The sequence below is a fragment of the Galeopterus variegatus genome, unplaced genomic scaffold (genome assembly GCF_000696425.1).
Source record: "Galeopterus variegatus unplaced genomic scaffold, G_variegatus-3.0.2 Scaffold201, whole genome shotgun sequence".
Classification (NCBI taxonomy): domain Eukaryota; kingdom Metazoa; phylum Chordata; class Mammalia; order Dermoptera; family Cynocephalidae; genus Galeopterus; species Galeopterus variegatus.
Window position 1 is genome coordinate 652,834 of NW_007726312.1, and position 17,765 is coordinate 670,598.

The 17,765-nt window shown below is 43.5% G+C and overlaps 1 protein-coding gene across 1 annotated transcript in view; it reads left to right on the forward strand.

Annotated features, from left to right (window-relative positions):
* Window positions 1–11,988: 11,988 nt before the first annotated feature.
* Window positions 11,989–17,765, forward strand: part of PRPF8 (pre-mRNA processing factor 8) — a 31,332-nt gene continuing 25,555 nt past the window's right edge. Inside the window, exons 1-13 of the mRNA XM_008565706.1 lie at window positions 11,989–12,038; window positions 12,251–12,361; window positions 12,841–13,009; window positions 13,992–14,156; window positions 14,244–14,462; window positions 14,591–14,803; window positions 14,905–15,030; window positions 15,128–15,233; window positions 16,233–16,423; window positions 16,553–16,672; window positions 16,761–16,950; window positions 17,087–17,206; window positions 17,316–17,450. Of these exons, the coding sequence (XP_008563928.1) occupies window positions 12,262–12,361; window positions 12,841–13,009; window positions 13,992–14,156; window positions 14,244–14,462; window positions 14,591–14,803; window positions 14,905–15,030; window positions 15,128–15,233; window positions 16,233–16,423; window positions 16,553–16,672; window positions 16,761–16,950; window positions 17,087–17,206; window positions 17,316–17,450 (1,854 nt within the window). The 5' untranslated portion in view covers window positions 11,989–12,038; window positions 12,251–12,261. The remainder of the gene's footprint in view (window positions 12,039–12,250; window positions 12,362–12,840; window positions 13,010–13,991; window positions 14,157–14,243; window positions 14,463–14,590; window positions 14,804–14,904; window positions 15,031–15,127; window positions 15,234–16,232; window positions 16,424–16,552; window positions 16,673–16,760; window positions 16,951–17,086; window positions 17,207–17,315; window positions 17,451–17,765) is intronic.

Sequence of the window (17,765 nt, forward strand, 5' to 3'; positions counted from 1 at the left end):
ACCAAGTCAAGGGTTAAGATCCCCTTACCGGTCTTTTTTTTTTTTTTAAAGATGACCGGTAAGGGGATCTTAACCCTTGACTTGGTGTTATCAGCACCGCACTCTACCGAGTGAGCCACGGGCCGGCCCTTACCGGTCATTTAAAAAAAAAAAAAAAAATCTGGACTTGTCAGCCTGAAAATTAGGAGTTCTTATTCTGCAAGAAACTGTGTGAGAAAAGTTACTATTTAAAAAGGAGCTCCTGTGTTGAAATTAAATGTTTGTTTATGATCATTAACTTGAAGTCATAGCATCCCTGGCTGAACATTCATTGTGCTTCTACCATGTCAGGCAACTTTTATAAATTGTCACATTTAACACCACAAAACAAAGATTCATCCATCACTTAGATGAAAAAACGATGTTTAGAGAGGTTGAGTAATTTACTCAGGGTTTTTTACCTAGTTAGTGACAGGACCTGGAATTAAATTCATATGTTTTTTCTGTCATGCTACCTGTGGCTGACATTTGCTAATTTTGCCTGCCCTGCAGTGTAAGGATTTTCTTTTGAAAACCACCCCTCTCTCACTGCCCACCCTGCCCCCTGCCCTGGCATGTGACTCAGGCCTAGTCAATCAGAACACCATATCCTCTTTTGCTGAATTGAGCTCATGATGTAAGGAAAGACTGAGCCTCAGTGCCTTGACTTCTTCTGGAACTTTTGGCTAAAATGCACTCTATGTGTGCTGACCATGATAAGCCAGTAGGATGTAAGAGAGCTTCCCTGAACATGAAGCCAACACAGAAAAAGAAGACTCAAAAGATGGAGAGTGATTTCTAGCATAATTTGAGTTATCTGGATCAAGCTCCTGTACCGTTCAGCGCCATTCAGTTACATGAGTCAAAAAAGCTCCCAGATCTGCTTAGGTGAGTGTGAGTTGAGTTTTCACTTGTAACAGTGAGTCCTAATTAACACATCACCTTCAAGACTATCCATTCTCACCATTTCATTTTGCAGAGAACTGAAGCCTAGGCAAGTTAAGTGACTTATCCAAGCATATCCAGCTAGTTTGTAGCACAGCCAGAATTAAAATCCAGGTCTTTGATCGAAGGCTCCTTTTTATACTCTATGGCCTCTTTCTTTGTAGAAAAGCTGAGGATGGAGACACTTCAAGGTAGAAAGGGTAGGAGCCAGGTGACAACTAAAGATCAATCAAGTCAGATAAATTGCCTCTGAAGTTGTATTTATAAGTCAGGATGTTTCAGTTTGAAAGCCAGACTTCAATTCACCCAGTATTGATTTCTGCACTTTTCAGGAATGCAGCAACTGTGCAGGGCAGAAGTTCATTTCAGCTTTCCTCTGCAGACACGGATACCACTTAACTAGGTACTATGGAACATGTTCTTTCCCTGCCTCTAATCTGGTGGGGCCAACACTCCATTTGCCATACCATCTGCAGGACCTGCATACAGAAATGATTCTCAGACTGAGTATGCTCCTTCTACAGAGATAAGGAGGCAAGTCATAGAGGCTTCGGGAGTAGAAGAATGGGAGGTCATTCATGTTGTGCAATATGGGAGACACTACAAAGGGCTCCCTGCCTACCGTCACCTGCCCCCCCAAAAACAGACACTGGGGTAGTGTCTGGCATTCTAGATATAATAAATAATTTTACTGGGTTGAGCTTTGCCCCCTCACTCTGGCTTGCCTGCCTGTGGCCTTAAGAGGACTCCTTCACGTCCTTGACCTTCATTGGTTGGCATTGCTAATCCTGGAGGCCGAGACCAGCATGGCAGCTCTCTGTGCTCCAAATCTCACGTCAGGGCACTGCTAAAGGAGGACAGAGAAGCCTGCAGAATTGGGGTACTGCAAATTTCTGCTGTTGCTTTGATTCAGACCTGTGCTGCTACCTAGCTATTCAACTGCTACCCTTAGCAGCTTGTCCAAACATCATTTTCTTCAAGCTCCTGCCCTTCCTCCCCCAACCCTGATTCTTTGTAGAATCCAAACACTTCCTCCCTGAAAACAAGCAAGAGTGGGCGCTGGAGAGATGGAAGAGATGGGGGGAGGGACACAGGGGCACAGTCTAGGGCAGCTACGGTAGCATTTCTTTGACATATGTTGAATCTTAAAAATTCCTATGAACTTTGCATTCTGCTTCAAAATCTACTTTTTTTAATATAAAATACCATTTGAAATCACTTAAAAGTTACAATACTTGATTTTTAAGTGTTTTTAACAAAATGTCAAGTGAAACTGTCAGTTTTACAATCTAAGAAAGATGTGCCATTTTATTCTGTGGCTCCATTTTATCACTGGCACACTTCACTTTTCTTTATTCCCCTTTCAGCAAATATTTGTAAAGGGCCTCCTGTGTGCCAAGCACATAGCACAAGGTATAATAGAGAGCAAATGTGCCAGAACTCTGGCCCCAGGGACCCTGCAATCAGGATTTTGTTAAAGTGGGAAATTGAGAAGTAGGAGTCATTTAGAGGGGGAAAATCAGAGGTGACGGAGGTAGAAACAGGTCATCCAAGGACCAATAGCCTGAGAACAAAGAGCCAATGTATAGAGGATGGGATTCTGACTTGATGTTGCCTTCTGACATCCAAGGAATTGTCCAGAACCTGACTCAGGATCTTCCCTCCCCAAACTGCACCCTTTCTAGTATTCTCCCAGTCTGTATATAGTACCACCATCAATTCATTTTGTGAGTCAGGACTTAGGAATCATTCTAGAGCTATGCCACCCTACTTCCAACTCCATACACACACATCCAGTTAATCAGCAGGTTCAGAATGGCTTTCACATTCACCCATTCCTTTCCCTCTTTACTGTCCCATCCTGGTGTAAATCACCTTCATCTCTAACCTGGTTGACATAATGATGACCTCATAGCTATTCTCCACAGACCAGCCAGTCTGTGATTGTTAAAATGAAAATCTGATCATGTCATTTCCCTGCTTGATACTATCTAGTGGCTCCTCTCTCTCTCTCTCTCTCTCTCTCTCTCTCTCTCTCTCTCTCTCTGGCAGCTGGCTGGTATGGGGATCCGAACCCTTGGCCTTGGTGTAACCAACAGGTCTAACTGGCCCGCCCCCTCCTCCTTCTTATGATAAAGGCAGAACTCAATATAGCGGGACCTCCGTATGCACACATCCCATGAATTCAACCAACAGTGGATCCAAAATACAGTATTTGGGCTGGCTGGTTAGCTCAGCTGGTTAGAGTGCTGCCTTGTAACACCAAGGTCAAGGGTTCGGATCCCTGTACTGGCCAGCCACCAAAAAAAAAAAAAAAATACAGTATTTGCAGAATGTGGAACCTGTGAATACAGAGGACTGACTATATGACCTGTAGGGTTGTGAATGGTCCCCCCTAGTCTACTCTCCAGACTCATGGTGCTTTCTTCTTCACTGTTTGTGTGAACTTATTCAGTTTATTAAACATGCCATGCTTGTTCCTTTCTTGGGGTCTTGTAAAGGCAGTGCTGAATGCCTGTTTGGCTTTCCTCTCCTCCTACTCTGCTCCCTTTTCTTATTCTCATTCTTTTTTTTTTTTTTTTTTTTTAGAAAAAGCATTTTTCTTTCTTTCTTCTTCTTCCTCTTCTTCTTTTTTTTTTTTTTGGTAACTGGCTGGTATAGAGATCCAAACCCATGACCTTGGTGTTATCAGCACTGCACTCTCACTAACTGAGCTAACCAGCCAGCCCCATTCTCATTCTTTAGTGCTCATTTCCAACATCTCTTTCTCCAAAGAAACTTCCCTGACCCTCTCCCCACAATTAGGCCAAATCTCTCTGTACTTCTCATTGGAAGCACTTATTACAACTTTAACTGAAAACCAATTATGGGCATTTGAGGAAAGCCCCTAACATGAAATAAATAGAAAAAAATAAAAACAGAAAAACACAGACAAAGCAAAGACTATGCATGGGGAATAAAACTTCAGAAAAGCTCTTATTATTTTCCTCAGAGAGACAAGGGAATATATTGCAAACATGAAACAAGGACATGATACCACCAAAAGAAGCATTCGGAAGAAATTCTGAGTACTTGGAAATTAAAAGTGTGATACTAGAAATATTAAAAAAAAAAAAATTCATGAAAGAGTTGGAAGATAAAGTTGAAAAAACCTCCCAGGGGTTGGCTGTTTAGCTCAGTTACTTAGAGCACTGCGTTATAACACCAAAGTCAAAGGTTTGGGTCCCCATACTGAGCAGCCACACACAAAAAAAAAGAAAAGAAAAAAGAAAAAAAATCTCTCAGAAAGAAGAGTAAAATGACAATGATAGAATTACAAGAGAAAAGATGAGATGATCATGGAACCAATCCTGGAGACCCAACATCACAATAACAGGAGACCCAGAAAGAGAAAACTGAGAAACAAAAGGAAAGGAAATCATCAATTAAATTATGAAATATCAGTTGGTTAGAGTGTGGTGTTGATAACACCAAGGTCAAGGGTTCAGATCCCCTTACCGGCCAGCTGCCCATACATAAAGAAATAAAGAACTAAAATTTCTCAAAACCGAAGGACATGAATTGCCAGACTGAAGTGTTCATGAAATGCCCGGAATGATCAAAGTGTTCATGAAATGCCCAGAACAGTGAAAGAAAATAGATGCACATCAAGCAACACCATAGTAGGACAGAACTGAGGTTGCCATGGGTAGGAAAGGGAGAGAAGTGGAGGGAAAAGGAGGAATTGGTAAAGGCCCACGAAAATTGATTACATTGTATAATGAGGAATATATTAATTATCCTGATTTGAACATCACATATTGCACACTGGTATTGATATTCAATGCTGTATCCCACAGACACGTACAACCAACTATGCTCCAAAAAAAAAAAAAAAAAAAAAACCAAACATAGTGAAATTTTAGAATGCTGAGGTTAATGTTCCAGAGGGGAGGGAAAAGTTATATACAAATATCTAGTATTGAAATGACTTTGGCCTTCTTAACACCACACTGGAAACTAAAAGGCAATGGAGCAATGCCACCAAAAATCTGAAGGGAAGTCATTTCAAACAAGAATCTGATTCCTAGCCAACTATCAATCAAGTGTAAGTGTTGAATAAAGATATTATCAGACATGCAAAATCTCAAACAAATTTATCTTCCATGCACCCTTTTCAGAGATCGCCAAGAAAGAGGAAGACACAGATCCAGAAAGCAGGAGAGTCAGCACAGAAGAGAAGAAAGAGACTTCCCAGAAGATGGTGAAGGGGGGTTCTAGGAAGAAGCTGTATACCAAACAGAGAAGGAAACTGGTACACACTGCTACAGGTCAGGAAGCTCCAGGAAATACTTTTTTGTGGGGTGTGGGGAGAAAGGGGGGTGAAATCAATAAACCACCTAATGTGTCTGAACATTTTTTAAAAGAATTAAAAACTAGTTAAGAACCAGGAGTAATTGGCAATGAGTCCATAGAAAACTAAGAAAATACAGCTATTAATTACAGGCAAAACAACGTTTAGGGAAGGAATGTAATCATAGTTTACTACATGAATGAGCTGTGAATCCATGGATTCCATTTGTACAGAAAGATATTATAGTAAAGTGGCTAAGATCACTTGGATTTATTTATTTATTTTTTTAAAAGATGACCGGTAAGGGGATCTTAACCCTTGACTTGGTGTTGTCAGCACCACGCTCACCCAGTGAGCAAACCGGCCATCCCTATATAGGATCCGAACCCGTGGCCTTGGTGTTGTCAGCACCACGCTCACCCAGTGAGCAAACCGGCCATCCCTATATAGGATCCGAACCCGTGGCCTTGGTGTTGTCAGCACCGCACTCTCCCGAGTGAGCCACGGGGCCGGCCCATGATCACTTGGATTTAAATCCCAGATCTGCCACTTATTAGCTGTGTGGTCTTGGGCAAGTTATTTGACCTCTGTGCCCCAGGGACCCCATCAGTGCACTAGAATGACAAAAACAGAATTATTGTGAGAATTAAATGAATTCATATGTGTAATGTTCTTAGAACAGTGCCTGACACAGAGTAAATGCTATATAAGGGTGAGATATTATTATTGCAAGCAATTTATGCAAACATGGTCTTTTAGTCCATTTTGTGCTGCTATAACAGAAATACCTGAGACTGGGTAATTTATAAGGAAAAGAGGTTTATTTGGCTTACGATTCTGGGACAGCTGCATCTGGCACGGGCCTCAGGCTGCTTTACTCATGGTGGAAAGTGGCACATACAAGCAGATCACATGGTGAGAGGAAGCAAGAGAGAGAGAGAAGGTGCCAGGGTCTATTGAACAACCAGCTCTCGCGGGAACTAATAAAGCCGAGATCTCACTCATTAATCCCCCTTCCCCCAGGGAGAGCATTAATCCATTCATGAGGGATTCGCCCCCATGACTCAATCAGTTTCCCACACTGCCACTCTGGGGATCAAATTTCGGCATGAGATTTGGAGGGGACAACACATCCAAACTCCATCACATGGACTTTTAATCTCATCAAAATTACAAAATAACCATAGTGGGAAGAGAGGGTATTGGGAAGGGTGTGCATGTATACGGGAGGCTAGGGAGTGAATTGGGTCTCTATTTTCTTTTTTGGGGGGCTGGCTGGTAAAGGGATCCGAACCCTTGACCTTGGTGTTATAATACCATGCTCTAAACAGCTGAGCTAACCAGCCAGCCCTGGATCTCCATTTTCTATAGGGAAAGGTGAGTAGATAATGCCTAAAAGTGAAAAGTCAAAAAATAGCAATACAAGCTTATTACTTGGAAATAATATGCCGAATATGGAAATAAATTGAAATGTAATATGGAAATAAATACCAAAATAATCGGCTAAAATTAGTGAAAGTGGTTTCTTTTGGGGAGGAGGAAGAGTAAGCTACTGTTCTTTGTAACAAATTCTATGAAACTATATAACTTTGTAAAAACAAAAACTAAAAACATTAATTATACAACTAGATATTCAATGTTCATTGCTGCATGTAGAATACAACCTTCCAACAGATAGAGCCTAGGTCTGGTCTGCTCTCCTCTGTATTTTGGCACCTGACAAGTGTACATTAAATCTTTCTTTGCCAAATTTTGCTTTTTGTGTGTGTGTGTCTTAACTCGATTTTATTTATATTTATTTTGGGGGTGGTACGGTGTGTTGTTTCAATATATGTGCATCTTGCACAATGATTCACTTACAGTAGGTAACATAGTTTTGTCCCCATTAGTTCACCCCTTATCTTCCCTCTGACTCCCACCTCTCCCAGCCTCTGGTAACTATTATTCTATTCTCTACTTTTTCTTTTTTTATTTTATTTTATTTTATTTTTTATTTTTTTATTTTTTTTTTGTCTTTTTTCCGTGTCCGGCAACGGATCGCAACCCTCAGTGTTGCCCCCGTACCGGACCGGGGACCGGCAACGGGATTGCAAACCTCGGTGTTGCTCCCGCGCCTCGCTCAGCCAGTGAGCGGGAACCGGTCTGTACGCGGGATCTGAACCCTCGGGCGGGAGCGCCGCCGCGCTTCCCAAGCGGCACACTATCCAGTGCGCCACCGGGCCGGCCCCTACTTTTTCTTTTTTTAAACAAACAAAGATTAATATGCTTATTGCAAAAAGAACTCTTAAAAATGAATTAGAAGGGCCAGCCTGTGGCTCACTCGGGAGAGTGTGGTGCTGATAACACCAAGGCCACGGGTTCGGATCCAATATAGGGATGGCCAGTTGCTCACTGGGTGAGCATGGTGCTGACAACACCAAGTCAAGGGTTAAGATCCCCTTACCGGTCATCTTTTTAAAAAAAAAAAAAAGAATTAGAAAAATCTAAGCTGAAATTTGGTGAAGGACATGAGCAGATACATCACACACCGAAGGAATACACATGGTTAATAAGTACATTCTAGGATCCGGTTGCAGGGAGGGGCAGGGATGTCCCGGCCCTCTTCTCCCAGGGACCCCCAGGTGTCGGGCTGGCCTCTGCCGCTGGCCTGGATGTGCCTAAATCTTTGTAGAAGGAAATCTTTAGGGGCATGTATGCTTTGGAAAGACTTTCTGCATTGAATGGGAATTTGGACAAGATAATGTTTGATGTCCCTGCTGGTCTATGAATCTAATCTACTTTCTTTCTCATCTGAATTTCTCTTAACCCTCTTGTTCCTGTCCAAATTCTTGCCTTTCTTTTACGCCTAAATTTTCAAATGAGTGGTCTATTGCCTCCATTGCTTCATGACACTCCTGGAGAGGCAACCTGGAACCTTCCTCTCCTGTTACTTTTCTGAAGCTGCTCTTATAGGTTGGAGAATTCTTTCTTGCCAAGCTCATGGCTTTCTCAGTCTTTCTCTACCTCTTGTAGCATCTAACAGGGCAGAGGCCTTCCTTTTCTTGAAGCTCTTCCTTTCTGTGGGCCTCTCCCAACCTCTCCAGCTGTTCCTTCCCTGGCTTTTCCTGGTCTCCTCCTGTCCCTGACTGTGTGTGCCTCAAGACTTCCTCCTTTGCTTTTCCCTTATTTTTTCTTCAGTGAGTTCACTCCTTCTCATGGCTTTAGGATCATCTTTAGTCTGATGTTTCAGCCTCCTGCCTGAGCTCCTGGCTTGCCACTTGTGGATTACGAGCCAGAGGTCACCTTCATTTGTATGACCTACAGTCAACTCCAAGTCCTGTTTTACACTCCTCAGACAATGAGAAAACCAGTTTGGCTGCAATGAATGGCTCATAATAATGGCAGATAATATTTTCTGTTCAGATCTTTTCCTGAACAGAAAGAGATCATTTGAGGTCTCTAAAGAGACCTTAAGAGAAGCTCCCAATTCTTTAAGCCTTAGTTCTTCATTTGTAAATTCATTTACACAATTATATTCTGGCTTTATAAAAGCTTGGAAATTAGTGGCAAATAAGATAAGGTCAAAACTCTGCTTGGAATTCAAGATCACTTATAATTTGGTTCAAATTTTCCCATCCAACATCATCTATGCTTCTTAGCATGGATATAGAAGATGATAGCAGCATAGCAGCATGGTTAAGAACATGAGCTCTGAGACAGTTGCTTGGCATGGGATGGAGACTCCATGATTTACTGTCTGTGGGGCCTTGAGCAAGTGGCTCAGCTTCTCCGAGCTTCAGTTTCCTCATCTATGATATGAGGCCAATAATAGTACCTACCTCACTAAATTATTATGACAGTTAAAGGAACGAATGGATTTAAAGTTGTTGGAGAGAAGCTGGCACATAGTTCATGTGATTATCCATGTGACCCAAAGCACTCAACCTTTTTGATCCTGGGTTTCTCATAAGTAAAATGGGAATAATAATAGTACCTACTTTGTAAGATTGTTTTCATGATTAACTGAGCTTATTTCTTTATTAACTTTTTATGTTGAAATAATCTGAGACTCACATGAAAGTTGTAAAAATAGCACAGAAACCATAAAGAAAAACACATAGACAAATGAAATAGAATTGAGAGTTTCAAAACAAATAAATGGTCAGTTCAATTTTTGGTGAAGGAGACAAGACAATTTAAGGAGAAATAATAGTCTTTTCAACAAATGTTGCTGGTCAACAGATATCTACATACAAAAAAAATTTGGACCCCTCCCTCACACCATACACAAAAATTAACTCAATGTGAATCTTAGACCTACAAGTAAGAGCTAAACCTATGAAAATTGTAGAAGAAAACATAAGAGTACCTCTTTCTGACTTGAGTTAGGCAATGATTTCTAAGATCTGACACCAAAATCATAAGTGATTAAAGAGTAGATTGACAAGTTGCACCTTATCCAAGTTAGAAACGTTTGTGCTTCAAAGGACATCATCAAGAAAGTGAAAAGATGGGGCCAGCCCATGGCTCACTCGGGAGAGTGTGGTGCTGATAACACCAAGGCCATGGGTTCCAATCCCATATAGGGATGGCTGGTTAGCTCTCTGGTGAGTGTGGTGCTGACACCAAGTCAAGGGTTAAGATCTCCTTACTGGTCATCTTTAAAAAAAAAAGAAAGAAAAAAGAAAGTGAAAAGATAACATACAGAATGGGAGAAAAGTTTTGCAAATCATATATCTGATGAAGGACTTGTATGTAGAATATATAAAGAACACCTATAATAATAACAGGACAACCAATTTTAAAATGGGCAAAGGATATGAAGAGACATTTCTCCAAAGAAGATATACATGTTACAACAAGCATGAACCTCAAAAAGTTATGCTAAGTAAAAGAAACCAGTAACAAACGACCATACACTATTCTATGATACCATTTATATGAAATGTTGAGAACAGGTGAATCTATTGAGACAGAAAATAGGTTGGTAGTTGCCTAGGGCTAAGGAATAAGGAGGTGGGAGGAAATGGGCAATGAGTGCCAGTAGGTACAAGGCATCTTTATGGGATGAAAATATTCTGGAACTAAATAGTGGTAGTAATTGTACAACTCTGTAAATATACTAAAAATCATTGAATTGTACACTTTAAACAAGTGAACTTCATGAAATGGAAATTATATCTCAGTAATGCTGTTTAGAAAAGTACAGAGAATTCCTGTGTAAACTTTGCCCAGCTTGAGAAATTCTTACATAACCATAGTACAGCAATCAAACCAGGAAAGTGACATTGGTTGAATGTTACTAAGAAATTACAGATCATGTTAGGATTTCACCAGGGCTTAGAGCAATATCTGGCACATAGAAAACCTTATACAGGTGGTAAGGACTTCACTACATTGACGACAATGGAGATGCTGATGCTGCTGGACTTTCTTCCACAGCCATGTTGATTTTTAGAGCATGCCATGTTTTGTTCTAAATTGTAACTCTAGCAGTTTCCAACACTTGACATTCCTTATTCCTTCCCCTTCCTTTACCCTTATCAAATCCTTTACATTCACCCGTCTCCATGAAATTTTGAATTCTCCTCTCCGTTCTTTGACTGTATGAACCTCTGCACCAGCCAGCCCTTGCCTGGGCTCTCCCTTGCGTTTTTCTCTAATTATTTTACCTTTGGGTCCTAAATTCCAGACTAGGTTGAGTGGCTGTATGGGCTACAATTCCTCTGCATCCTCCGCAATATACTTGGTGGGAGTTTGAACAAACTTATATGTTGACTGAGTCATATTCAAAGTTGCTGACAGAAACAGTCATAAAGGTTGAGCAAGAGGGGCTAGCTGGTTAGCTCCCTTGGTTACAGCATGGTGTTGGTAACACCAAGGTCAAAGGTTCAGATCCCCATACCAGCCAGCCACACTCACCCCCCCAAAAAAAGATGAGCAAGAGGGGTGGGAAGTGAAACAAGGATAGCAGACGAAGAGCGACTGAGGCTGCAAGACAGAGGCAATCAAGAAGCATCTACAGGGTGTTCACTATACACTCTACGGCGAATAATTGCCACAGAGAGAAAAGAGAAATGGAGACGGAGGAGGAAAAGACACCCACCAGCGGAGTTCCCCATGGCCTCTTCTACTTTTCCAGATTCACTAACTCCTCCTGCAATGTCAGGGTAAATGCCCTGCCCCCGAACTCCCATTCCACCGCATTGTAAGAGCCTGTGTTCTTGTCTGCCTTCCGGCTACCCTGTGAACACACATGTCTTTTTCCCTATCATATCCCCAACCATTGGAACATAGTAGGCACTCAATTGATGGTCGAATGAATGCATGCGTGAACAAAGGACTGATTGACTCGGAGCTGGTACTGCATCTCAAGTCTACGTTTCTGAGAATAGACCCAAAACGATGTGCGATTTTGACAAATTTATTAAAACTCTGGAGTCTTCAGGGTGTCGCGATGAGACGCCAGTAGCCAAGGAAATGGGGTCTACTAGAGCGCCCCAGAGGGAGACTCGGAAACGCGGGAGGCGGGGCTTGAACCTCCTCTGACCACACCTCCTCGCGGTCAGACCCTTTCCACCTAGGGTCCCGCCCCCTCCGGCGCGGTATACAACTCTAATTGGTGATCTCGCTAATCCATCTGAGCACACAGGCGCTTATTGGATGAACTGCTGAGAACCGCGGTTGCGCACTTTCCGGCGTTGGGAACGCGGAGCGGACGTAGGCTTGCCGCCATTGCGCTGCGGACAAAGCTGTCGTCTGTGTGAGTGGCTATGGGGTGCGTGGCGGGCTTTCAAGGCCCGGCTGCGGGGGGCGTGGTGGCGTCAGGCTAAGCGGCCAGAAGGGTTGGACCGGGACGGACTGGGATGCACTCTTAGCGAGGCGGGGCGGCAGGCCGGGGTTTTCGGACGCGTTCCTACTGCGCCTCCGGTAGGCCTTGTTGCTCGTTAATTTTTGTCACCCGCTGCTCCTCAGATTCTCCCGGCATGGCCGGAGTATTTCCTTACCGAGGGCCGGGTAACCCGGTGCCCGGCCCTCTCGCCCCGCTCCCGGACTACATGTCGGAAGAGAAGCTGCAAGAGAAAGGTGAGGAACGAGCGTCGGGGCGGCGCGCGCGGGCCGGGAGGCGGGGGGAGCGTGCGCGCGAGGGGGGGGGGAGTTGACCCCTCCTCCCTGTTTTGACAATCAGTAGGTGGCAGCTCCCTTGTTAGCCCCATTTGGTTTTTAATGTATTCAAGTCACTTTAAACGCCAATTATTTAAAAGCACTGATCCAATGGGGACACAATAGCTATGGAGACAGAATTCCTCCCCTTACAGGGTTTAAATTGAAACGATGGAGATAAACAATAAAAAACTTTAAGGTCTGCAACGAAAATGTCAGGTAGTGCTAAATGCGATGAAGGAAAAAATATAACAGGGAGAGAGAGAATTGGCAGGAAGTGCTCCTTTCTGCTGGATGCCTGCTCCTCCCTCACACACCCTGACAGGACCTTACCCTAGGGCAGGAAGTAGGAATGATTAGGCTAAGGGCGTGCAGCCCTGTAAACTGAGGTGTTTTTGTAGCCCGAAAATGGCAGCAGTTGCAGGCCAAGCGCTATGCAGAAAAGCGAAAGTTTGGATTTGTGGACGCTCAAAAGGAAGACATGCCCCCAGAACATGTCAGGAAGATCATTCGAGACCATGGAGACATGACCAATAGGAAGTTTCGCCATGACAAAAGGGTCTACTTGGGGTAAGGAACATCTTGGAATAATTTCATTTGGAGTTTGGTCCCTTTCCCTTTTCACCGTCCCATGGGTTGTAGTCCCAGATAGAGGCTCTATCATTTTGTGACAGGACTCTGTTTTGACAGCCCATCTTGGTGGTTGTAGGAGAAAGGATAAAACCAATAGGATTCTGTGAAAATTTTCAGATCTTCCAGTTGTGCAATTGATTGCCCTGATTTCTTTCACTGATCTAGGACTGGCACTTTAGTTTATTCTGTTGATGTTATAAGATGTCCCTCTCATTGAATGGGTCAAAGCCCAGAGTGGGACACTATGCATTCTGGCTGCCTGTAACTACTCAGTGACCAGAATTCTGAGGTTTGGGGTATTTAACTCATGAGGTCTCTATACTCTTGTTTTTTTGTGTCCCTAAGCTAGGTGAATACAGGTGCAAGTGTCTTAGCAGATCCCTGTTGCATTTGGACACAGAAGTGTTAGTCACTTAATCAGCTAGTCTAAGACAGCCCGTGGAAGTTTTGTTTATTTCAAAAATATGTTTTTGAAAGCTGTGTTAGGTGCTAGGGATATAGCAGTGAAGGGGCAGTAATGATCCTTTTTCTCCTTTTTGGAGAAAGTGGAATGACAGACATGAGACAATTGATTACAACAAAATATTACTGTTATTTATGGGAAGGTGCAGAGCAAATAGAATGTGAGACAGCCTAAAAGCTGACTTCTGAGGGATAGCTGATGATTTAGAGACTGATAGCCAGTATTGTGGGACTGTGAAGTTTAAGAGGAAGAGTGGCATAAGGTGACATTAGAGAGGGGGAGGCAGGCAGGGTTCCTGGTCATGGAGGGCTTGTGCGTTAAGTTTGGAAATTTGGGCTATTAGGCAGGATTTTCTGTGAAACATGGTAATGTGATAACCAGGAAGCTTCTCTGCCTGGGGCAGGTAGCAGAACACCTTGTCATTTCTAATAATTTTCTCTTCTCTTAATGTGGCAGTGCCCTAAAGTACATGCCCCATGCAGTCCTCAAGCTCCTGGAGAACATGCCTATGCCTTGGGAGCAGATTCGGGATGTTCCTGTGCTGTACCACATCACTGGAGCCATTTCCTTCGTCAATGAGATTCCCTGGGTTATTGAACCTGTCTACATCTCCCAGTGGGGGTGAGAAGGGCTAGAATATGGTGGGTGGTGGTGGTGGTAGTTGGAGATCAGTGGGTGGAAGCTGTTTGTGACATTCTTGCCTTGCAGGTCAATGTGGATTATGATGCGTCGAGAAAAAAGAGACAGGAGGCATTTCAAGAGGATGCGTTTCCCACCTTTTGATGATGAGGAGCCACCCTTGGACTATGCTGACAACATCCTAGATGTTGAGCCACTAGAGGCCATTCAGCTAGAGCTGGACCCTGAGGAGGATGCCCCTGTGTTAGACTGGTTCTATGACCACCAGCCATTGAGGGACAGCAGGAAGTGAGTGATGGGTGGAGTTATCACTCCTGTGAGAGTTCTGGAAACCCAGAAGGAGTGCTGGGAGGGCAATAGGTGGTATGGTTTGGCTAGCTGCCTATTTGATGTGGGCACCTCTTTCTTTTCCCTAGGTATGTGAATGGCTCCACTTACCAGCGCTGGCAGTTTACACTGCCCATGATGTCCACTCTCTATCGTTTGGCCAATCAGCTCCTGACAGACTTGGTGGATGACAACTACTTCTATCTTTTTGATCTGAAGGCCTTCTTTACTTCCAAAGCGCTCAATATGGCCATTCCTGGAGGCCCCAAATTTGAACCTCTTGTTCGAGACATCAACCTACAGTAAGTTGGAGAGGGTAGGGATTTTAGGCCCCTTGGGTCAAGTAAAATCTAATCTTGATACTCAAGAAACTAGTCTGTTCATCCTTGATTTTGTATCTTAGGGATGAAGACTGGAATGAATTCAATGATATTAACAAGATCATCATCCGACAGCCTATTCGCACTGAATACAAGATCGCTTTTCCTTACTTGTATAACAATCTTCCACACCATGTCCACCTCACCTGGTGAGAGATCTGGAGCACAATTGTTTGAAAGGAGAAGGCTGGTATTTAGGTTGGGCCAGGGCAGGAGAACTTTGGCTGACTCTTCCTTTCATTTTAGGTACCACACTCCTAATGTTGTGTTCATCAAAACTGAGGATCCTGATTTGCCAGCTTTCTACTTTGATCCTTTGATTAACCCAATCTCCCATAGGCACTCAGTCAAGGTGAGAAGAATGGTTACTTGATCTCAGCTCTTCCAAGAGAAATTTCCTGAGCTTGGCTGAAGTGTTATTAGATAAAAACTCAGCTAGAGGGAGTTATTTTTTCCATCTAGTTAAGTGTTCCCTTGAGCTATAAGCTAATTTGAGAGTTCAGCATTTGGCTCAAACAGGTTATTGATTGGTTAGAACATAACCTTATAACACCAAGGTCATGAGTTCTGACCTCCATTCCAGCCGGCTGCAAAAAAAAAAAAAAACAGATTATTGATATAATCTTACTTTCTGTGATTATCCATCTGGGCTTTATCATTACACTCTTTATAGTCTATTTTGTTTCTATTGTGTTCTTTTTATTGAGACATAATTAACATACCATACACATCACCCATTTAAAGTGTACAGTTCAGTGGTTTTTAGTTTATTCCCAGAGTTTTGCAACTCCACAGACAATTTTAGAACATTTTCATCACGCTAAAAAGAAACCCTTAGCAGTCTCGATTTCCTCTTAACTTCCCTTGCCTTAGGCAACTACTAGTCTACTTTATAGATTTGTCTATTCTGGACATTCTGTGTAAATGGAAATCATATACTATATGATCTTTCGTGGCTGGCTTCTTATACTTAGCTTAATGTTTTCAATGGTCATCTATGTTTCATTATGTTCTTAACATGAACAGATCTCCTTCCCCAAACCTAGTGTTTGGAGCTTGGGCAGGAGGTGCTTGTAGTGTTTTACCTTCTGTGGTATTGGGTCTCATTTGGGAGACTTTTGGTGATGAGCAGTTGGGATGTGAGGAATGATGCTTACTTTCCTGGTTGGCCCTGGCTTGTTCTCTGATCCCTTGGTCCCCTTTGCCCTGGCCCTTTAGGGCTTCTCTTGTCAGGCAGCCCAGTTTCCATGGCAGGTGTAGCCACTGTGCTTGGCCCCAGAGAGTTTCCTTTTCATCTCAAGTCTTTGCCTAGTTCAGTGGTAGCTAAACTCTTGGGGGATTCCTCTTTCAGAGCCAGGAACCCTTGCCAGATGATGATGAGGAATTTGAGCTCCCAGAGTTTGTGGAGCCTTTCCTGAAGGACACACCCCTCTACACAGACAACACAGCCAATGGCATTGCCCTGCTCTGGGCCCCACGGCCCTTCAACCTACGCTCTGGTCGCACCCGCCGGGCCCTGGACATACCCCTTGTAAAGAACTGGTAAGTCTTCTACCTGAGGGTATGATAGTGGAAGTATAGGAGAAAAGACTCCAACTGCGTGGGCATGCTGCCTTTTCCAGAGTGCTGGAACGAGAGATGGGGCAAGCTCTCGTGGGCTTGTTTTCTTAGGTATCGGGAGCATTGTCCTGCTGGGCAGCCTGTGAAAGTGAGGGTCTCCTACCAGAAGCTGCTTAAATACTATGTGCTGAATGCTCTGAAGCATCGGCCCCCTAAGGCCCAAAAGAAGAGGTAAGGTGCCCAAGGGCCCCTGCTCAGACTTTGGTTCTAGAGATAATTAGTAGACTAAATCTCATTCTTCTCCTTATTCCCACCCCAGATATCTGTTCCGCTCCTTTAAAGCCACCAAATTCTTTCAGTCTACAAAGCTGGACTGGGTGGAGGTGGGGCTGCAGGTTTGCCGCCAGGGCTACAACATGCTCAACCTTCTTATTCACCGCAAAAACCTCAACTACCTGCACCTGGACTACAACTTCAACCTCAAACCTGTCAAGACGCTCACCACCAAGGTAACTGCGCTGGACCCTAGGGTCTCCTGGGCTTGAGGGATGGACAACTAGTTTTGCTCTGCTCCCTGAGCAAGGCATACTTCCACGTGGGGCCATTGCTCATTAATGTTTTTTCTGTTCTTGGTACCTTCTCCAGGAAAGAAAGAAATCTCGTTTTGGGAATGCTTTCCATCTGTGTCGGGAAGTTCTGCGTTTAACTAAGCTGGTTGTGGACAGTCATGTACAGTATCGATTGGGCAATGTGGATGCCTTCCAGGTGAGGCTAGATATCCCCAGCGCCTGCCTAACTGAGGAGGCTGAGTGAAGTCTGTGCTGGCCATGGAGCTGGCACAAGCTTGAAGTCTGATGGGGCAATTTTGTTGCAGCTGGCAGATGGATTGCAGTATATATTTGCCCATGTGGGACAGCTGACAGGCATGTATCGATACAAATACAAGCTGATGCGACAGATTCGCATGTGCAAGGACCTGAAGCATCTCATCTATTATCGCTTCAACACGGTGAGAACCTGTCCTCACCAACTTAACTTTCTCATATTCTTTTTCATTTTTACATCTAGTCAGGGCTCTTTCCAAGGACCTATTTGGACAGAAACTACGAATGTGTCATTATTGCCCTTACCTTCTGAATATCAACACTTCCCTCAGAAACTTTCCTTTAGGTCCAAATAGGGAGTCTCACTTTCTGGTTTCTGCCTTGCAGGTTCTCATTTACCCTCCTATTTTATATTATTTTATTTTTAGTTTAGACCAAAATTTGGTATTATACCCCATTTTAGATGTTGAGGTCCCAGAGTCCCCCCCCCCCCCCCCCCA